The sequence below is a fragment of the Cnephaeus nilssonii genome (genome assembly GCF_951640355.1).
Source record: "Cnephaeus nilssonii genome assembly, chromosome: 16".
Taxonomy (NCBI): Eukaryota; Metazoa; Chordata; class Mammalia; order Chiroptera; family Vespertilionidae; genus Cnephaeus; species Cnephaeus nilssonii.
Genome location: NC_137087.1, coordinates 54,483,141 through 54,506,139, shown reverse-complemented (window position 1 = coordinate 54,506,139; position 22,999 = coordinate 54,483,141). Strand labels below are relative to the sequence as shown.

At 50.8% G+C, this 22,999-nt stretch overlaps 1 protein-coding gene across 1 annotated transcript in view; it reads left to right on the top strand.

Moving 5' to 3' along the window:
• The window catches only part of GFRA1 (GDNF family receptor alpha 1), a 181,419-nt gene extending 158,977 nt beyond the window's left edge, over positions 1-22,442 (top strand). Inside the window, exons 8-9 of the mRNA XM_079794066.1 lie at positions 20,033-20,086; positions 21,299-22,442. Of these exons, the coding sequence (XP_079650192.1) occupies positions 20,033-20,086; positions 21,299-21,454 (210 nt within the window). The 3' untranslated portion in view covers positions 21,455-22,442. The remainder of the gene's footprint in view (positions 1-20,032; positions 20,087-21,298) is intronic.
• Positions 22,443-22,999: the final 557 nt, after the last annotated feature.

Below are 22,999 nucleotides of genomic sequence, written 5' to 3'. Positions count from 1 at the left end.
CAGGGTGCTGATTCTGCCCTTCCATGGATTTTCCCGGAGTAAAGAGCATTCAGCTGTTTGGCGGGACGGTACATATTCATGTGCTCACCGAGTCTTTTCGTGCGCTTTCCCTCTTTGCATGTTACGCTCCTGCGGCTGCGGGGGAGATGCTATTACTGTGGTCCGGCCAGGCTGGTTCTTTCATTCGAGGACACGGGTTCAGCGAGGTACCACTTTCGCTGGAGCCTGCGGAGCTGGTGGGTCACAGGCCCGGCGCTGGGGGTCCAGGATCCTCGCCTTCTTTTCAGGGCTCTCCCTGTATTTGGGGTAGTGCTGACCGCGTGGTGACTTCTGTCTCCTGCCCTGTGCGGAAGGGGGCGTTTGCCAAGCACCGTGCTGTCACACTTGTCATACTTCACACTCGTCACTGGAGCACAGCTTCCCTTCTCTCCTCTCTCTCCCCGTAAGACTCAGTCTGGCCAGAAGGCTCCCCAGCATCAGGGCCTCTCCTAGCCTCAGCTCCCTCATCTGTGAGACCAGAGGCTGGCCTCCCTGCTAGGGCTGTGAGGATCAAACGAGGCCATGCGTCAGTGCTTGGGGCACGGAGAAGGCTCCAGAATGGTGCTTTAGAAACATCCCAGGCAGTGCCCGCTCCTACATCGCTGGCTACTTGGGCCCTTTACAACAGTAAACAGATGCTGGTGTTGCGCGCGCATGGGGTAGGGTGCTGTGCTAGGGAAAACTGGCGTGTTGGCACTCACAGGCATAAGAGCGTATTTAGCTTTTTCAAAACATTTCACCTGCTTTGTGCCCTTCACTCCTTACCAGCCCGTGAGTCGGGTGTGATAGACATCCGTCCCTTTGACACACGGGGCCACTGAGGCAGGGAGAGGCTGGCGATTCACCCAAGCTCACACAGCAGTGTCCTGGCAGGGCTGGGATTTCTGGCTCCGAAGCCAGTGTGCCTCGGCCTTGCTCCCAGGTCCTGGACGTCGGCCTTGTTCCATGGCCTTGGACAACCTGGGCTCCTTCTCTGAATTAGGGATGGACAGAGAGGAGGAAGTGAAAACTAGAAAAGGAGGCCATGCAGCAGGTGTCTTTCTGTGTCTGGCTTACTTCACTTCGCATCTTGACTGCCAGGTCCGTGTGGAATCTGAAAAAGTTGAGTCCGGAGAAGCAGGGAGTAGAACGGTGGTTACAAGAGGGTGGGGAGGGGGAAGTGGGGGGATGCGGGGCAAAGGGTGCAAAGTTCCAGCTACATAGGATGAGTAAGTTCTGGGGGTGTCTAATGGACAGCGTGGGGACCACAGTTGCACATACTGCATTCTGTGCTTGAGATTTGCTCAGAGGGCAGATCTTTATTGTTCTCACAACCCCCCAAATGGTAACTTGATTGTGGTAAACCTTTCACAATGTATGCGTGTATAAAAGCATCCCATTGTATGCCTTGCCTATATACAATTCTTATTTCTCAATGATAACTCAAGAAAGCTGGGGGCGGGTGCAGAAAAGATGAGCAGGAAGAAGCTGGTTTGAGGGACCCCTAGGCCCAGTTCTTCCTGAAGACGGTGATGCGTGTGACAGGAAACACAAAGCTCATCTTGGGGCTGGTTTCCTCCCACCACCGTTCCAGGAGACAGGGTGCCGGGGAAGCCCTGAGAGTTCGCCAGCAAAACTCTGTGCAGCTTGGTGACCTCTTCAGGATGACTTAGATTGAGAATGGTGGAAAGAATCACTGGAGGCCAGGGGATCGATCGGGGGATGAGCAAGTGATGAGAGATGGGTCTCAGCCCATGAGAATGGGGTCCCTGGCGCTGAGTTGGGTCACCTGCTTTGACGCAGGGCCCCCAGGATATGCATTCTCCCGTCTGTCCTTCCTTCGCCTGCCTGGCTGTCTCCAGGTAAATCACCATTTGCCTGGGGGCCCCAGAAATACCTTAGAAGGGCGTTTGCCCGCCGCATATGTCATTACTCAGAATAGAACCAGCTTGGGACCCATTGGTAACAGATTTGGAGAAAGTCAGCTACGTCTGGCAGCTCTAAAGTTCACCTCCCCCGAGAGGCACCCTCTTGTAATATTTTATAATGTACAATAATACGAGAAGACTCGCGGGGACTTGAGTTTCTGTCTTAACATTTGAGATAGATTTCCCCCTTGGCAGGGAAGCAATAGAATAAACATTTTCAAAAAGTCAGCTTGGAAGGGTAATTATCAACACACCAAACCCAGTTCTGTGTGGGGAAACGGTGGCGTTGGGTGTGTGCGGTGCACCCAGGACTCATCTGTGGTTGCTATGAAAGGCTCTGCTATAAAAAAGGAAAGTTGATTGATTCGTATGAAATGTCATGGAAATGTCCAAGGTCCGGCTCCCTGAGGTGCTAAATTACCAGGTTTGGGGTAACCCACCACACTCCCATGTTGGGATTAATTGGCAGTCGTATTAGTAACAAGCGTGACACAGGCGATGCTATTGTTGGCACATCCCTTTGACTCTGTACAAAACGGTCAATGAGAAACAAGGCAATATTTAAAAGCCTACCAATTATTTCATCTTCTGCGCACTTGAGTGGTCTGGTAGCTGGAAAAAGCTCAGGATGCGCAAGCCAAATGGATTGTGCTTGTCATTTATATGAAGTAGATGTTCGGGGGAGATGCAAGTATGGGAAAAATCTCTCTTTGGCATCACTGCACTGTTTATCTCTGGTGGCATAAGGTGAAGACCATTCAAAGTGGCATTTGTGGACCCCCGGTTTCCATGGTTATATAGGGTTATACTAGTAAAGACTAGGTAATACAGGCTTAGGACTAGGGCTTAGGACCCCTGAAAAGTGTAACTCCCTCTGCTCCTTTCCTGGAAAGAGCTGGGAAGGGTGATTGAGAGGAGAAAGCCGGATAGACCAGGGCGTACCCTCAGAGCCAGGCCTAGCAGGATGGGTCTGGGATAGTTCCGGGCAGTGTGTGAGCTCTGGTAAACAGTGCAGGCCATATTTAAAGTCAGTTGTTTTGTGTTGGGAGCCAAATAAAACATATCCGTGGGTGAGACGTGGAGGACTCAAGTTCAAGTGCCGGCCCCCGTCCTCATGGGACTTTTAAGGCAGCTTTCTCAGTCATAAAAGATGTGAGCAGGGTCCCAATGGATGGCCTTGGCAAGAATGCTTCCTGCTAAAATCAGCAATGCAGAGGCCAGCTGCCCCCTTCCCCCCTCAATCATCGCTTCATCTACTTTGGTGGTCAGGCCACGCTAGCTCTAGGGGTCCCACAGCTGGGTCACTGATGGCCCTCTGTGGGCCATGGGGAGGGCATCATTCTACAGCCGAGGACCTACAACATCCACTGGATTTCAGTGTGAGGCCACACCTCCCCGGCCTCCTGGGAAAGCCTCACTCCAGGCCCTTCTCTTCCCAGAGTACAGTTTGGAGCTTAGAGCAATGAGCTGGGCGCTTGTAGGCTGCAGCACCACCCTTATGGATTGATAGGTGTGGAAAGGGAGGCAGGATTTGCCTATCTTTAATACCTAACACATGTGAGTCCTAGAGTATTGAATTTGAATATGGAATACTAGAGACCCGGTGCAAAAAATTCATACACGGGTAGGGTCCCTAGGCCTGGACAGTGATCAGGGCTGATCTTCCTTCATTCTGCACCGCCCCCTGGTGGTCAGTGCACGTCATAGCAAGCGGTCGAACTCCTGAGGGGACAGTTTGCATATTAGCCTTTTATTATATAGGATTAGCATACTGCCTTAGAACATTGAAAATAATCTCTATCGGAACCAAGACATTGCATCCTGGAAGAGCTGTGTCTCAGGAGATCTCAGCAAGGCCCATTCGTACCGGATAGGGCCAGACCAGCACGGGAATGATTTCGAAACTCTTCTCAGGGCCAAACCCCAAAAGTCTGGATGTGGCAGGAGGGCGATTATCCAAACCTGCTAAGTACCCAGGACTCCACTGGCTGTGACCATGTGAAAATTTGAAGTGTTGAGTTTTAAAAGGAAAGCTGCCAATGGGTGTTCTGTAAATCATTGGTGCCAGCAGACTGACCCCATTATGTCAGCTAATCCTGGAAATACAGGAGGTAAATTTAAATCTTCCAGCATGAAGCACTTAATCAATATTCTAAATGTTTCCCTTGCAATTTATGCTGGCAGGGCAATGGGGCGCTTTGGCGTCCCGTTAATCTTTCGCTGGAGAAGAGGTGCTTGTGCGCAAGGCCAGGGCGCCGGGGTTCGGGTGGCTGGTGGGCGGCCAGGAAGCTGCAAGGGGAGAAGAAAGTACTTATTTCCAGGCGAGGCCCCTGGCATGGGGCCACTCACTCCCTGTACTCTCACTGCCCCTTCCAGCGGGCAGACCTAGCCTGTGGGCACCTCCTCAGTGCTCTCTCGGTCACCTGTGGTCGACAGCCTGGGAATTGCTTTGTGGGGAAGAGTATGAGCTTGGGAGTTAGTGGAACCTGAGTGAAAATCCCAGCTCACTTCCTATTGCTGTGTGACCTGGGGCAGGTTTCTTACCTTCTCTGAATGTGTGCTGTAAAACATCACCCACCTCTTGGGTTTGTTGTGAGGATAGAAGAACTAGTGCTTGTATGCAAAAGGCCCAGCAGGACTGGCCAACCCACTGCACTTGGTAGGTGGCCGCCACTCTTACTGAGATTGAAGAGATGCCTTAGAGCTTTAACACTGACACTGGGGCTGTACAGAGAGGGCTGTTCCCAGGGGCTGGGGGCCGTGGAGGGAGAATGGAGCTCCTTAGGTTTTGATTAAGTTGTAAGAACTGGTTGAGCCAAGTGATATCCTGCTGGTCATTGTAGAAAGTCCCAAGGGAGGAGGCTTCAGGGTGGGATGGTCCTTGGACACCAGGCTAAGAAGGAAGGGAAACCACAAGGCCGTAAACAAAGGACCAGGTCTGAGGGGATAGAACTGCCCCAAATCCACCTCTCTGTGCCCAGAAGGGTTCTCCTGGGAGCTACGTCCCCACAGTCAGCTCCTTGGGGCCGTGACTTGGAACAGGGACAATAGTCAGATCTGGATCCAGACTGAGTATAGTCAGATCTTGACTGTCTGCCAGGGGCTGTTGCCACGTCTCTCTAACCAGTGCTGACATTGGGAAGAGGTGACACAGTTGTAAACAGGAAACGCTCCTCGTTGCAGAGAAGATGCTGTTTGAGAACCAGCCCTGCCTCTTAGCCTCAAAGCCCCAGATTTCGCAGCCTTGCTCATACCAGCATTCCACCAGTACTATCGCTGGCTTAACACTTATCTTCAATCTCGGTGACTAGGGATACTGTTAACAACATTTGTGAAACACATGTGAATCAGTGTGCTAGCTCTCGACAGAGAGATTAAATTGAAAACAGTGCAGATGTTTGTATGGCACCTAAATAATGTCATACACACCAGTGGTCCTCAGACCCCACTCTGGGACTCCTTATAACAACCTAATCATTATGACAGACCCCACAACCATTTGTTTTAACAACCTGCATCACCTCTGCTTTGTATGGTCTGGTGTTAATAAAGCAGATGTGCATGTAGCACTTCCCATGAGTCCAGTACTGATCTAGGCACATTATATATATACTAGAGGCCCGGTGCACAAAGATTCATGCAATAGGCCTTCCTTCCCCTGGCTGCTGGCACCGGTTTTCCTCCGGCACCCAGGACCCAGGCCTTCGCTCTGGCCAGAACCTTCAGTCTTCACTCTGGCCGGAGTGCCGCTCCTATAGCTCCCTCCGCCCCCACCTTCCCTCTCATAGCAGGCGTCCCGCCCTGCCCGGCCACTCCGTGCCTGCATGCATGCTGCCTAGAGGCCTGGAGCAGCTGGGGGGCGGGGCCACCACCATCTTTGTTGGGTTAATTTGCATACTCACTCCTGATTGGCTGGTGGGCATTGCAAAGTGACAGTCAATTTGCATGTTTCTCTTTTATTAGTGTAGCTGTGTATATGTATTATACATAAATATTATATATATACATGTCTGTGTCTATGCATACATGTTTGTGTCTATGCATACACACATACACACACACACACATGAGGTCAGTGCCATTGCTATTCCCATGTTTTTGGGCAGCAGCCCTGAGACTCTGCAAGGCCGGATCGGGAGAGAAGTGTAAAGCAGCCTTTGCCCCTCTGTGTGCTCTCAATGGCTACACTGCACCCCCTCAGTCAGAGCACTTACCTTTTTGTCCTGGATAACATGCTCCATTCAACATAGATTACAGCAGTCCCTTCATTCTTGCTGAGCATCTGGCAGCTTAAAGGGCCATGCTAGTTCATAAACGGGCATAAAGAAAGGTAATGATGCCTATTCTGACACCAACTGGCGTCCGGCAATACAGCTCAATTCTGAGGCTAGGCCCGGAGTTGGCACAGACTCCCCAGGTTGAGGACACGGTCCCCTGCAAGGCCGCCCTTACTTCAGATGCCAGCCACATTGTAGGGGTCCTCGGGCCTCCTGCACTCTAAGCAGCTACAAATTCAGGGGTTCGCTCCCACAACCCCCTCAGGCTCAACAACTCAGACCTCAGGAAGGCGCTCTACCTCTGATTTTAGGTTTATTATAAAGGCTACAGATCAGGACTAGCCAAATGGAGAGAGACATAGGCTGAGCTCTGGGAAGTTCCCAGTGGGAACTTCTGCTCCCTCCTCTATAGAATTAGGGGACATCTCCCTCCCATCACTGTGACCACCAGCCAGGAAGCCTCGGCGAGCTTCAGCCCTCTGAGCAGGCTGCACCTAGCATTTCCTTTGCATAGTGGTCTCCTGCTCAGAATGAGCGGACTTCCCCACTCTGGGAGAAATGAGCTGGGGCCGGGGTGGGCGGGGGGGGGGGGGAGTCTTCCCTAGCAGAAGTGCTAAGCCGCAGGGCCCCCCCACCCCTACCCAGCCTGCTTCTGGGCTGCACTGGAAGCCTCACAGCAGAGCTCTGGACCCGGCTGCCAAGGAGCCCCAGGCCCTCTGTTATGGGCCCGGCTGCTCCCAGCACGGAGAGGCAGCCAGCGGCCTCCTGGGGCTTAATCTCTCAGGCTCAGGTGCCAGCAGATGAGCTCAGAGGAAGCCGCTGCCCCGCATCCACCCACGTTAGCCCTGGGAGGACAGAGGCTGTTGTAAAAACACTTTTTGAAATAACTGCTTAGAGAGCATTTTCAAAGCCCTTCATCCCGGAGAGTACTTGAATTCGGAGCTCAAAATCGAGTATTACTCTGGCAAGCCTGCTCAGAATTGAGCATCACTCCGTTAACCCTGCCGTGCAGCCCAGCAAGCCCAAGTGCATGTTCAATTGCGGATTCAAACCCTGCTGGAGACGGAAGCTTGCAGGGTATGACTGGTACCAAAAACCAGGGGTTTTATCTCAGGGGCCTGGCTTCATTCCAGGCATGCGGATCACAGAGCACAGGGTAGTCATTTGCTGGGGTTGACAAGACAAAGTACCGCAGATTGGGTGACTTAGCTGTAGAGATTTCTTTCTCGCCTTTCTGGAGACCGATCATCCAAGATCAAGGCGTCAACGGGTCTAGTTTCTCCTGCGCCCCCCCTCCTTGGCGTGCACATGGCTGCCTCCCCTGTGTCCTCACGGGGCCTTTCCTCTAGTGAGCATGCCCGGTGCCAACCCGTGTCTAAAGGACACCAGTCCGCCTTCATGCAGGCCCACTCGAGTGTCCTCATTTTAGCTTAACTACCTCTTTAAAGACACCATCTCCGAATATAGAGTCCCATTCTGGGGGTTAGGACTTCCGCCTGTGAGTTTTGGAGGGACCGAATTCAGCCCATACAGGGCAGGTCCTCAGTAGCTGGACACTTGTCATTTTCAGAATCTCACTTTGGGGGCAAAGAGAAGGGGATGAAAGCTGTTAGCACCACAAGCCTTTCCTAGTCCACAGGGTCCTGCTAAGTGTCATTTGGGCAGCCCTTGAACCCACAAGAGAAGCTCTGACTTGGGGCTAACGCTGCGGATGAAGGGGTGGGGGGAAAGGGACCTGCCTGGAGCGGGGGTGAGCTTCCCGCCCGCGTGCACACCTCAGTGCTCTCCGCCTCGCTGGAGCAGAGCTAGCAGGTTCCGGGCTGCTGCAAACTTAATTCAGGTAATGATTTCTCTATGATTGGCACGTTTGCATTGTAGCCAACTTCGGTTCCGCGTATTGTTAGAACACACAATACTGTAATTTAAGATTATTTTATCAGCTCTAAAGGGTTTTATAATTCATTTAAAAAGTTGTAATGGGCTCGAGCGTCTTTAGTACAGTTTAATAATATAGCCCTTTATGGCTGACTGTAAAATTTCAGATTACGGGTTTTAGCAATTGTGCCATTCTATTTTACAGTTTAATAATTGTTCAAATGAAGAAGAGTGGAGTTCCTAAATACCAATTTAATGACTTAGAAAAATAGCCTTTCTCAAAATTGGGCACACACCTTGAAGGAACCCAGATGTCACCTTTCCAACAAAGGCAGATCACCGCGCCTGTTTTTCTCAACCACAAAGCCCTCCAAATGAAGCACATGTGCAGGATCTCTCGGTGCTGGTTCTTCTCTCCTCCTTTTCCCTTTTATCCCTCATCTCTAGAGCTAGAATAAGCCCATTTGCCAAGCAGGAGGTGAACTCCCGCTAGGCCAGAAGAGCATCCGCAGGAGCAGGGCGTATATTGGGTCTCTGGCGAAGGTCCTTCATTTTCCAGATGGCCCCTTGATCCTACGGTGTCAGCCCCGGCTCCTAACTCTAATCCAGTCTTGTGAAGGCCTCCAGATAATGTTGCTTCTTCACCATATTGGGAAGTGAGTGGCAAAAGTGGGAGCCCTAAATTCTAATATCATTGTATACTATCACTAGGAGCAATAAAAGCGTTAGCATACACTGAGTGGCCAGATTATTATGATCTCTGAACACATAATAATCTGGCCACTCAGTGTATATCTACACTAATTAAAGAGTAAGATGCAAATTTACAATACCTTTACCACGCCCACCAGGCAAATCAGGAGTGAATATGCAAATAACCCAACAAAGACGGCAGGTTAATTTGCATATACAGGTGCTGAGCAGCTGGAGATGGGGTGGGATGCTTACGTCGTCGCCATGGCGACGACACAGGTGTTCTGCGCCACTCCGGGCCTCTGGGCAGCATGGGAAGGTGGAAAGGCGGCTCTGGGCTGGAGTGAAAAGGTGGTTCTGGCCAGATCAAAGGCGGTGCTGGCAGCCAGGGGAAGGAAGGCCCATTCTTGCATGAATCTTCGTGCATCGGGCCTCTAGTATGTATATATTAGAGGCCCGGTGCATGAATTCGTGTATGGGTGGGGTCTGGCCAGCCTGGCCAGGGGGAGGTGACATGGGCAGTTGGCCAGCCTGCCTGCTGGTCGAACTCCTGGTCGAGGGGACAATTTGCATATTAGCCTTTTATTATATAGGATATACACTGAGTGGCCAGATTATTATGTGTTCAGAGATCATAATAATCTGGCCACTCAGTGTACAGCACCGGGAAGAAGACACTATCTCATGTTCTCATTGGAATCATACTCCATGTTAGTGTGTTTCTGGGAATCTCCAGGGGAAAGTAATGAGACGACTGAAGGCAATCACAGAGGCGGCCGTGGACCAGGTGCACTAACATGGTTACCGTGAGGACATGGCCCACAGCTTGGGAACACGGTCCCCGGACCCTTGGGTGCAGTGCGGTTTTTGAAGGGCCCAGTGTTGTTCCACAGAAATGGCAACATCCAGGGCAAGTCCCAGATGGCTGGGCTCCTTCCTCTCAGGGGTGCATTCCAGGAGCTCGGGGCTCACGGCCCATTTCCACTCTGTGTTATACACAGCGGTGCCTGGTATGTGAGTGGCAGGGAGGCTGACTCTGAACTGCCCACAGTGGCTAGAAATCCTCTCTTGCGTCATCTTGAAATGATACGGGCCCCCTTTCCTCGGGCTCCCACTCAGCTGTCCAGTTGCCTCACCCTTCTTTGTCAGCGCCAGAGGATTTCGAGCTGAAATTTGGTGTTGGTCGGAACAGCGTAAGGGCTTTAGATACCTTTTGCCAGGTCATGGTCATCGCAGTAACGATGCCACAGGCAAATCCCCTTCTTGCTGGCCACAGGGGCAGGCATTTGCTCCAGGCTTCAGATGTTGTCTCCACCTATGACCTGCCGCGGCCATGACAACCCCTATGTCATAACAGGGCTAGAGGGAGCAGCTAGTGATTCTGGGGTCCTGTGGAAAGTAGAGGCGGCAGCATCATTCCTCTCACCCCACAACCAAGCTCCCTGTAAGATAATGTAACGGAAGCACGGGCTGCGCCGAAGCTTGACAAGGGATCATGCGGACAAAAGGCCAACAGTGTGGCACCGTTAGTTCTCAAAGTTGCTCTTTTTAAAAAAAAAAAAAAAGAAAAAAGAAAAAGAAGCTGCTATGCTTAAGAGTAGACTATACTGAAGGATCAGAGTTTTTGTGTCAATAAACTCAGACCTTCCTGTGCGCTCCGATGACGAGTCGTTTAATCTCCTTAATCTTGGATTCATCATCTGTAATATGGGAATAATGAGCAGGACCGCCTAGGAGGGCTGTGATAATTAAACAAATTAAAATTCTTCGGCACAGTAACAGAGCCTCCAGCACAGTAATTATTTTATCTTTTTTTTTTTTTTTTTAATCTTCCTGGTTGGTCTGTGCCGACCATGAGACAGAGGAAGCCTGGGCTAAAGGGACCTTTAGCCCACAATGCACCTGGGAAATAAACGGGGAGTCAGGTAGGGTGCGGAAGTGGGCCTTCGGATGCACTGATTTTTTATGACCACCCATTTAGGATGTCTTCTCCTAAACATCTTTTTTTAAAACCACTTTTCTCTCAAAATGAGAATAACTTAAGGATAGGGATGAGAAGACGAGGCCCCTCAGTGCATTCTGGGAAGAGCTGTTAGGCCACCTGCACCTGTGGTCCACAGGTGGTAATGCTGGCCCATCAGAGGGACAGTAATTCAGCAGTCGGACAGTTGCTTAACCCAATTTCTGGGTAATGAACATGCTTAATAAGAAGGAATGGGGCGTCTGTGTCATCCTGGCTATAAATATGCTCTCTTGTTCTGGGTAACCTACGAGAATACCTCTGAGCACACTTAGATCAGGTACCATAAATAAACCCAATTTCTTGCACCCCCCACTGACCTCCTATCCTTAGGACTTCTAACCAGCCGTGCCTCCCCGGGTGATCGGCGCTGCCTGGCGCTTGAGCCACGGAGCTAACCAACGTGAGAACGAAGGCTCCGGTCCTCTGGGGGGTGAGGTTCAGTGAAGGGCTTCCCTCCCCTCCTATTTAAGGCCCAAGAGGAGTTGCATCATGGATGAGGCTGTCTAGAGAGGAAGCTGGGGATGGGGTCAGCAGGGGGCATCATGGGAGGTTTCCCCAGAGGGGCTGTCCCTGCCTGCCCTTTGCTGCAGGCACCTCAGGTAGGACATAAGAGGGCTTCATCTCTGGGCTCTCCGGGAAAAACACAAAAAACACCAGGACTAGCTTAACCTCTGACTCCCAGCAGAAGTCCCATTTGCCCATGTTGCTCTGATGGCCAAGGAGAGACTTGGTGGGACCCCCCCCCCCCCCAGTGCTGTGCTCCCCTTGACTAAGCTACTTGGTTGAGTCTAGGCTGCCCGAGCTGGTTGTGTGACCTGGGGCTCATTACTGCCCCTCAGAACCCTCCTCAGTGATCCCTGGGAAAATAACTCCTTCTGAGGTTTGATCTACACATGACGGAGGTGGCGTGGGCCATGTCTCACACGGAGTCCACATGCACAGGTTTCGGAGTTGACACCAGGCTCAGATCTCAGCGCAGCCACCCCAAACTGCAGAAACGTGGGCAAGTCCCAGCCCAAGTACAGAGCCCCCATCTGTACAAAGGGGGGGCGGTGCTCTCCTCAAAAAGTCCTCCCAGTCCTGGGGAGCACGCAGTACCATGTGGCTGGGGCCACTGGCAGTGGAGGCTGTTAGGAAGAGTGATCGTCACCGTCGTCATCTCTGCTAGCCTACTTGGTTTTCCTCTGTTTTCTAGAATATTTTTCTCTGTCTACCCAAAGCACATTTTGTAAGCAGTTTTTAAATGTTTGGCTGTCACCTTACTTTCCGTGGCACCAAGAGTGCTCCATCTTCCGAAACAGCATGAGCAAAAAGCTCTGGGTCCGTTCCGTCTCCAGACCTCGGCGTTTTCTATCAAACCCTAGTTACCGCCGTAAGTCACAGAGCCATTACGGGGCGCCCTCAGCCGCACGTCAACGCGCGGGGGAACCGCGGCCTCATAAATATCCTCCGATGGTGATGAGGATGCGTGCCGGATGAGATGGGCTTCGTGCACTTCCCATCGGGGACCACAATGAATCTGCCGCTGCTCCTGCACATTTGCATTTCCGACTCGCACATTTTGCGAAAACAAATGTTTCCTTGCAGGGCCGTCCGCCTCGTTGCCTGTGCACCCTTATGGCTGAGTGTCTGCTCTGCAAAACACTACCCCCCCCACCAACCCAACACGTCGTTCACGCATTGTTGGGAATAATCACATTGTTCATTGGGCATAATTTTCTAAAAGACAGCTGATAATTGCTCCTTTTCTGAATATTTTACTAATCAAGCAAGTTAACCGTGAACTGAAAACACAGTTTCCTGAGGTTGTGGGCAACATGAGTTTGTCCCAAGTTTGAGAAAAGGACAGTAGATGTCAGGCGATCTGTGGGGTTATGGGAAGCAGGAAGGCCAGCTGCCGTGCTTGCTAAGGTCCCTCCTGTAGGCGGTGTCTGCACACAGTGCCACTTGCCATCCAGCCATTATTGTTACATTACAAGTGCGGGGCCGCAGCGTCCCTTTCATGGTGAGCCCCAGGGGCTGACGGGCAAGCCCGAGGGGCTGCTTAGCTAATGGAGGACTGTTGGTAACTCTTCCAGGACTGGATCTCTCTCAGGGCATTCATCTTTAAGTCCAGGGAAACACAGAAGGTCACAAGCCAGTTCTATTTAGTATTAATGATCACAAGCCAAATCAGCTTGAGCCTTTTTCCCCACCCCTGTCCGAATCCAAGAACCGCCAGCATAGGGACCAGAGAAAAACGAGGAGACCCTCAAGAATGACTAAGAGTTTCCCACCCATTGCACCGTAACCAGCGCCACACAGCAGCCGACCTCTCCATTCCCCTGGAAACATCAAATGCCCGAGACAGACAGCGCCCAGGTGACTGGCCTCTCTCCCGCTCGCCTCTGTGCCTTGCTCTGTCCAGTGGAGAGGCAGGCGCGGAAGAGCCAGGAACGTGTGTATTTGTTCGCAGACCTTTCTGTGCTGTTGTAGTTGGTATGTTCCCCACATCATTGAATTCAATATCACATGAATGATTGAAATAAGAGCACAAAAGGAAGCATAGCTGCTTCAAGGGAAACTTAGTTGAATATATTGGAAAAGGCAAATTCCTTAAGAAAACACACACACACACACAAAGCCTTGGGATTAGGTGTGAGCAAGAGAACTAGAAAAGACTGTAGAAAGAGTCTGCACTGAGACTCCTCTGTGGGTATCAAACAAGTGTCCCTCCTGTTTCAAAGAAACTAAGACTGGAAATAGCAGGCTGTGACTTACAAGTGTGGCTTCTGCAGAACGTAAGCCAGGAAACTGTAATCGGCAAACTCTTTCTTTAAAAAATGTTTTAAAGAGGGTGGCCTTGCTCGTGTATCCAAAAATCAGTAGATCACACATTCAGATTTTAAAATAAAATTTTTGATGCAATGGACTACTACCTAGCCTTAAAAAAGGGACAAGTCCTGCAATAAATAACAGTGAATGAGTCTGAAGGACATTGCGTTAAGTGAAATAAGCCAGTCACAGAAGGACAAACAAACACTGCATGAGTCCACTTATACGATGTGTAAGGGCACATCATAGGTAAACTCATGGAAGCAAGGGATAGAATTTTGGGTGCTGGGTACTGGGGGAGGGGAAATGAGGAGCTGCTCATCAACAGGTGTACTGTTTCAGTAGTGCAAGATGAATAGGTCCTAGATCCCCTAGGCAGCCTGTGCCTATAGAAACAGGACTGGATTGTACACTTGAAAAAATTTAAGAGGGTAGATCTCATGTTAAGTGTTCTTACCACAATTTTAAAAAAGAGAAGCTTTGAAATTTAAAAAAATTTGATGCCAATGTAAAAATTCCAAGTGATGTCATGATTTTGCCCTTGAACATAATTTGTCAGTGGACCAATGACCTATGTATGGGCCCAGTCCCTAGTCCTGTCAGGTGAGAGCATTTTCTACTTTAGGCTCAACCCAAACAGCACAGTTCAACTTGGAACCCAAGGACTCTCAGATTCTAGAACATAAATACACATCACCTTCCAGGCCATCTCCTCCTTCTCCCCCCTTCCCCCCATTCAATCTGGCGACCCAACTGGGGTCTGAGCCTGAGCGTTTCCTGATAAGAAAGCGTTATCAGGCTTCCAGACCTTTCCTCACCCGCATCTTATGATCAGGTCCAACCTGCCCAGAACCTGCCAGACTAACACATCTTGGCACCGGTGGGCCCTTCCTAAACCCCGCTGAGTGAAATATCTTTATAAGGCCTTCTCAGAGCTTAATGTAATGAAAGCCTTTGGCTGAAGTTCAGGCAGTACGTAGACACAGTGTCTTGGAGGGCGTAGATAGAAGAGACAGGGCAGACAAGCTGCCCAAGGATGCTCACCACGCCCTTCTCAGGACACTTGCCCTATCTCACTCTTGCCCTCCTCATACCCCTCAGCCCTTCCTGACCTGTGCCAGGGTCCACGGGGCTGGCAGAGGTCAGTGTGGATAAAATGGATCCCTTCCCTGCCAAGCACAGGCTCCGAAAGACAAAACCCCAAGCCTGGGGGCTCGGAGCAGGCCTTATTCATGTGTCCACTTGTTTCACGTAGCGGATTTTACTGCGCATTATTCAGACCAGTGGTTGCAAGTGGTTGTTACCAAGGTTCTAGGCAAAACAAATCATCCGGAAGGCGAGTTTCAAAATGGACAGTGGAAGGGATTTTAGGAAGGCTGGTCAACTGCTTGTGACCAGACCGGCCGTAAAACCTCCGCTGGCTCTCCCAAATCCAACCAGCAAAACCCGAAAAGCGTGTCAGACTGCAGAGCGCCAGGACGACCACCATTACTTGGCTGGGATACAGCAGCCGGCAGCTTCTTGCTTATTTATTTTTTTTATTGTGCAGAAATTACCAGGCGAGCACATATCAAAAGCACAATAGAACTGTTATATAGTAAGTACTACCCATAAAATCAGGTGGATATACCTGCGTTGTCAGGCACGGAGGCCACTGTGGGCAGGTGAGTCGATTTTGTTGAAATGCAATGTGAAATGCAAGTGCAGACTGACGCAGGTTAGTCTCCTCGGTTATCCTTCGGAATTAGGGGGCACATGCCTCCTCCTGCGTTTTGTCTTACAAGGAACCGTAGGGTGCGTAGATTTAAACCGAGAAACGGCTGTGAGTGCTGGACTGTTTCGGGAAGGACTCACGCAGATGCTTTTCCCTAGCAAAGGCCCCATCCAGGCTGCGGAAGAGACGCATTCGCTCATAAACTGCTATTGACAAGTGTGATAGATGCAGCGAGGTACTTAGTGAGTGCTGGAGAGCAGAGTTGATTGCATTTTACAGTCTGTGTATTCCTCTTGTTTATTGCCTGTATTCTGTCATTAAGCAAACAGGTTCCTAATATAGCAAATCTCTCTAATCAGTAAAGCAAGGGAGAAAAGAACCAGAAGCATCGTTAATTACGACCATTTGGCTGCAGCCTTGGACAGTCTGTTGCGATTGGATTGGGCAACTTCCTCCGGTTTAATTTTCTGGAGGTAGAGCAGAAACTGGCTTTTCTTAGGCGTGGAGGCGAGCGGAGAAATGTTGCATGCCCCGCTGGCTGACAGCTACCTAAAAGCCCGAGATTAAACACTGGCTTCTTTGCAGAAATGGAGTCCCGGGGGCTGACATGCCAGGTTCCGAGTGGGCGCACTTCTAAGTCTCCAATCCCATAAACAGAGCAAAGCGCGCTGCTCCAAAGCCCGCCGCCCGCCGCCGCCGGGCCCCCAGGCCGGAGAGCCTACTGTGGGCAGAACGCCTGTGCGCGTGCGCGGTGGCCGAGGCGCGGCTGGCCTGGGAGCTGTAAATTACGTGTTTCTGTGCTTTCTGTGCAGGAAAGTCACGAGCACCCCGGCAGGCTTTCCAAATGCTAATCACCGGGCTAAAAAGCAAGGAGCGTGGACAGCCTGACTCCAGGTAGCAGAGGTTAACAGCATCTAATGCATTTATTAACCCTCTCGTGCCAGGGACTGGCGAGGTCCGCCCCGCAATTACAGGGCCCTGGAAATCCTATTATGTGACGTGCCTGGACTTGCAGATGACTGCCCGTGACAATTTTATGAAAGTGCTGGACAGGCTCACGACGTGGCTAAAGACCAGGTTCCCTGGATTGAGAGAGAGAGAGAGAGAGGGGGGGGGGGCAGGCTGGCTTCTGGTTTGGGGTGGGTTTCCCCAGGATATTCTTCATCTCTCCATTTCCAAGATGAGAACCTGGTGGTTCTGTGCTTTGGTGGTGGTGGTTCCCCCAGCTCCGAGTCAGGCGTCTTCCCCCGCCGCCAGGTCACTGTGAATTAGCTGGTAGGAAGCCCTCTTTCCTGAGAGAGATTAAATAATTCATTTTTCAGCAGGCTGGAACAATGGTTAAAAGTGACTGGTAGAAAAATGAATCCGTTCTCTTCTTCCTCCCTGTCTCCTTTTTAAGAGATGCCATGTTTTAAAGTCACACACTGTACGGTTTCGTGTCAGGGGCGGGTGTCCTTGCACATCTCGTACTGAGCAGACTGCCTTGAGCGACCTTGAGCATCCTGCCGGCACTTCCGCTGTGACACTCTTGGTTTTACCGGTTTAGAATCTGGCGATGAAAGGGGTCCTTCCAGTTTCTTGCTTACCTTATATCTTACAAGATCTAATATATTTTTTAAGCTGTTCTGGCCCCATCTCAGTTTCCATCAACGGAGACAGCATTTAAAGTATGTTAAATACTCTTTGCAAGAGTGGAAAGTGGGGGACGCCCTGTAATTGGACGTTAGCATTTATCATACCTGACTCGCAGACAGCGATAGCTTGATGAGGCTTTAAAAAATGCTCAGGATGAAAGCCTTTAAAATGTCAAAATAGCAGGCTTCTACAAGGGCCTTCTAAGCCAGGTTTTCTTAGGGGGGCTGTGGAGGCAGATATCTGATCTCGGGGTCACTGGCAGGGCTCCGACTGCACACAGGACCGATAAGCACGCAACCAGCCTGACATGCACCTGGCTAGAGTCCCAGGCTCTGCCCCTCTGTCCGCAGCTCATGAACCCTGAGGGGCCCTGGGCATCCAGCCTGTCACTCTGCCTGGAGCTGGAGGCATTCTGTCTACACAGATCAGACTCGCAGACCTTCCTGTGGCCCCTGCTCTGCTCAGGTCTGCACCAGCCCGCTCTGTCGGAAGCTGTGTGAACATGCTGTGTAAGCAGAGCACTTCAAGGCCTGGGTGCGTGGACCGCTAAGCCTCTGGAGTGCGGCGTGCATCTGTGGGTTGGGAAACGGGAGAGAAGGCGGTCCCCCAGAGCACCTGGAGGGGCCTGGCTGTCCATTATTACTTTCACTCAGCATTTCATCCTCGTATGCCAACCCGAACGGTCCTCAAGGCCGGAGGAGCTTGGGGCTGACGCCTCCAGATTTAGTGCAGCCAGTGGGGCTACAGGGAAACAAGGCCAGAAGGTGACCATGTCCTTTCCATAGAGGCCCGCAAGAAGCCCACTTTAGGGGGGAAAAGAGCCCAAAGACTTTGCAGACTTGGACGTGGTCTAAATCAGCGGTCACCAACCGGTGGTCCGTGAAGTCCGAAAGGTTGGTGACCGCTAGTCTAAATGCAGCTTCCCACGTGATTGAACACTTAGCCACTCCCAGATGGAGGGCAAGAGGCTGGGAAGTTAGACCTGTGCACGTCTACCTGGTTGTATGCCTGAAGTCCTGTACACAGATGGACGCTCAGCGACTAACGAGGACCAGAACTACCTGTGGCGATCCATCGTCCACTTAAGAAACCCTGTTAAGATGGGAGACTTCTAGTGTATCGGTGGAAGTATTATAAGAGTACTTCAACAGGCACCTGATGTAAGACAAGCTGGTAAGCATCTAGGCTGTGTAGACAATGAGGAAAACGCGGGGTGCTGTGCTAATTATGCAGACCCAAGTCGGAAGGAGGCCGGCCCAGCCCTGGGGACTCCTAGAGGCCACTGTGGGCCGCTCAGCTGTGGGCACAAGTCCAGAAACACCCTGAAGCTGTCCTGTGTCCCACTTCAGAAGCCAGGCTGCCTTCTCTGCGCATCTGAGTGAATTTCTTAGTTATGCAAAGGCCCTTAGCACACAAGTTTGTGTCTTTTGTAGATTATGGCCTCAGAAAGAAGAGACAGAATGTGATGTTTTAGGGTCATTTTGGTGTCTGGGCACAATTCCAATTTATTTCTCAAACAGAAATAAAACGTGGGAAAGTTCTACACGTTTCTCTCTGCAGGTAATAATGCCATAGACCGAGATTTGCTATTAATATAGATTAAAAGCAGGTTGTGGAATAAGGTTAAATTCCTCTCTCAGTTTCACCTCTGATCTTCTTATATATAACATTTAGTGACCTTTGAACAGCCCGGGGGTGCTTCCCAGGGTCTTATTCTTGATGCCTGTTTAAAGGTTTCCATTTCATATTCACAGCTGGCATATGCAAATATCAGTAAAAGATTACGATGCCTCCCAAGTAGCATTATGGCCAATAAATTACTCCTTGGGTAAAGATGCTATCGTTTCAGCTCGTGTGTCTTCAGTGAGTTGCAGAGTTCCTGCAGCAGGCACGGGGCCTGCAAAGGCCATTCCCACGGAACTGCTTGCCAGATGCTACTGATTCCGGCGGGATGCCGAACCAGGTTCATCCTGTTGGCACATGGGCGCTCCGACATTTGGTGCCGTTGGGCTCCTGTTTGGGTGGTGGCGGTCCTGGGAGGGGTTGTGTGGGTTTGGGGGCAGGTAAGGCATGCCAGGGTTCCCTGGGAGAAACACTGTAATGTAGGAAAGAGCACAGTTTTGTTCAAGATTTTTAGAGACCTGGTCTGTGTCCTGACTCACAAGTAAATTGCTGTGTGACCTTGGGTAAGTCACGTAACTTCTCTGCACCCTAATTGTTTACTTATGTAAAACAAGGAGGCTGCCACCCGCTTGGCAATTTTCATTGCAACTGTGTGAGTAATGGGACCTTCAACTCAGTTCTCAGGGACAAGCCCAGCGGAGACTTGTTCCAGTCGTATGGAATTAGCGAACGTATAGCTTTCGCAGCTCAGCTCCCTGAGGACCAGGTTTTAAGAATGCTGGGTCGGGCGTCTATGATGCCCGCACAATTCCTTGAGGAGACCCGTCTGAAAGTCCACCTGTCCTGTCCAAGCAGTGAGTGTCTTACTCACCGCAGGGCAGCCCGTGAGCCCAGGGACTCCATCCTTGTGTTCATATCGCCATAGGCCCTGCCTTGGAAAATAGCTTGGTAAGTGTTGACTGGAGCGATGAATAAGCAAATGAACAAACAAGTTTTAGGAGCGCCTATCTCTATATTACTAACACACGGGGATTTTTATTGCAACATTTGTGCTTTGAAGGTACGTCCCAGAAATTAACATTCAGAAGCAGGAGTTCAAAATATAAATGACTTCCAAACTTGGTCTTTAGTAACCTCATCTTGTGCTTCCTCTACTAGCCCCCGGGAGCTATTGAGCCTTTGAACTGGGGCAGGTCCGAAACGGGATGTGCTGTCATATTTTGAAGACTTGGTTGGAAAAAAAAGAATGTGAAGTATCTGGATCATTTTATATTGCTTATCCGTGGTGATGGCACATATTGGATTAAATAAAATGTTATTAACTTCACCTGTTATCAATGGCACTGCCCTAGACAGTTGATGAATGGATTGTAGTAATTACTCTTTCACTTTATGCAGGCGTGATTTTGTGTGTGTGTTTGTCTCTCCTCAGGCACAGAAGCTGAAATCCAATGTGTCGGGCAGTCCACACCTCTGTCTTTCTGATGTAAGTTGTGTTTCTTTCGGGGTCTCCTTGCATCATAGAGACAGGGCCCCTGGGGCAGGGTCTGATGCGAAGGGCTCAGAGACAACAAAGTTTCCAGTCCAGAAAAAAAAGTAAGGCACCCTCCACGTTCCTCCGGCCTTCGAGCAAGGTGCAGCCATTGGATAAAGTTAGAATCAAGTGAGGGGCCCCGGGCTCCTCGCCTCAGAACTGGACCCAGCGTGGATACCATTGTCCCAAAGCCACAGGCACATGCCATCATCCGGCACAGAAAAGTACGCTCCCTGCTTACCGGATGTCCTCTAGCTCCAGTTCCTCTCATTGCCATAGCAACCCAGAGGTATCTGGGGCAGCCACGTAACTCTCCCCAATTTACAGGTGAGGAGATGGATGATTCTGTCACGATCCTGGCTCACTGTGGTGAGATGCGACATAATGGGATTGAGCCGGTGCTGGGGGCGGGAGGGAGTAGCACATCCTATGGAAGGTCAGCCATGCTGACTAGGAGGGGCCAGGTCCGGATTGACACCTGCTGTGTCATAGTTTGAAGACTTGGTATGGACGAAAAGAATCTCTGATTTTATATTGACTGCATGTGGAGATGGCAAATATTGGATTAAATAAAACACAGGACGCCTGGGTGCTGGCTTGGGCTCTCCTACAAAGCAGCAGGGAGGACTCCATCTACAGAATCTAGGCCAACGAAGGGAAGGCTGCCGGCTCTGCTGGTCCCGATGTGACCTGGGACCCCTCTCTGTCTGAGCCGGTATTGACCTGGGCAAGTGTTCTCAGGTGATTCTTCCTGTCCTCCTCCCATGGCGGGCAGGGTCAGCCAGCATTCCACCCCAGTCAGTGGTCCCAGAAGGACAGGGTTCCATGCTGCGTAGTTACTAGGGGATCTGGGAAGTGGAGGGGGGGATGGCAATTCACATTCCACCCCCCCCCACCCAAGTAGATTTTAAAATCCATAACAGAGGAGCAGAGATATGAATGCTGAGCAGACAGTTTGTTAAAAGTATCTAGTTCTCACCCAGATTCATGATGCTTCCCATACAACCACAGGCGGGTGAATTGGGAGGCCCTGGGCCAGCTTCGATGAGTGACAGAAGCTAGTTAGGGGCCGGGGGTGAGAGAGAGAGAAAGACGTGTGGTTAAATACAGGGCGATGGAATGAACCCCTGCGGTGGATGGTAACGGCAGCATTCTTTCTTACAGCGCGATTACGAAAAGGATGGCCTCGCCGGTGCCTCCAGCCACATAACCACAAAATCAATGGCCGCCCCTCCGAGCTGCGGTCTGAGCCCACGGCTGGTTCTGGTGGTAACCGCCCTGTCCACCCTCTTACCTTTGTCCCTGGCAGAAACATTGTAGCTGCGTGTCCGAAACAACATGGACCTGTAAAAAGACACTCACCAAGTTATCTGTTTCCTGTCCTCTCGTATATCTGAAATTCCAGTTTTAGGCGCTCCGTTGAAACATTGCTCAAGCAGTTTCATCCAACTGAAACTTTTCCCCCTTTTTTTTGGTTTGTTTTTTAAGAAAGCTTCTTGTGATCCTTAGGGCTTCTGTGGGATTCCCAATGCAGTGCCACATTCCAAACTCAGAAGGCTTTGGGGTATGTTATATTGTAAAGGGGCAGTTTGTACATCTGGCTGTGAAGCGAACGGGGGCCAAGTTTTTCATGATGATGATGATTTTAACAATTTAACCCTGCCCTTTGCCAGCTAGCGAAGGAGTTAGTATTGCTCCAGAGTCTCCCCCATTTCATGTGGTGGCTTTGGTTTCTGATGACGTAATGCAGCCTCCCAAGCTTTTTGGTCACAAATCAGAGATTCTCCTCAAGAGAATCCTTGATGGACTTTGTGCAGGCGAGCTTGTCCCCATGCTCAGCTTTCTATACGTTCTAGCCCTTTCGGCGCTAATGTTTGTGTTCCGTAGCCAGTTCTGCTCTCTCCTACAAAACCAAAAGCGCCCGTCACACCCAAAGGTGGTGCCTGGCTTCTAGTGCAAGCGGAGAGTGAGGGGCGTGGGTGTGAAGCTTCCCGAGCCTGGGCCATCGACCTCCCTCTCCTGAGCCTTCCCCACGCGAGAAGCCCTCCCACTAAGCGCCCAGCAGAGCTGAAGCGTCCCCCTAACCTCTTTACATGTTTGATGTTCTATGTAGAAAACAATTTACTACTAAATGATTTCAACTGTTGGCTTTCTATATTTTGAGAATAATGATCTTGTCTCCATTTTTTACTGATGGTTTAATACAAAACACGGAGCTTGTTTTCCTCCCCTTCAGTGGGGTTAGCTCCGACACTAACTCCCTGAACAGCCCTCCGAGGCCGATTCCGAGGGGCCTCGTGCTTCAGCAGAGAGCTCTGCGTCACGTTGCTGTGGACAGGAGGAGGAGACAGAGCAGCCACGCTCATCTGTCACCATTTCTTGGTGAAACACGTGTGCGCTGGTAAATGCATCCTACGATGTGAGGAAACTGGTGGCCACTGGTAAAGGTTCCGCAGTGGCTGATGGCACCCTTGCTATTGCCATAATCCAGTACCTTGGTTTTCGCATTGCCTGACAAAGGCAGCTTTGACTGGGACAGGGGACGGGGACATGCTACCCTCTCTTCCGAAGCGGGTCCATGCCAGGGTTCGGAGTTCTCTCCGGACTGCGATGGCTTGGCCGCTGTGGAGAGCAGTTGGGTCTGAAGGTCATCAGGAACCTGCTTGCATTTGTTCTGCATGCTCCAGGGCAGACCGGGACTGACTGTGTGAGAAGAAAAGACTTGTGGATCAAGGTCAACACTAGGTCTGCGGAGATGAGCTGGTTGGCACAGATACACAGAACAGGACTCTGGGTATAGGGCATCTGGCCTGTGAACGGCATCCCATCTTCCATCGTCCTCTTCCTTAAGGAGACCCTCGCGTG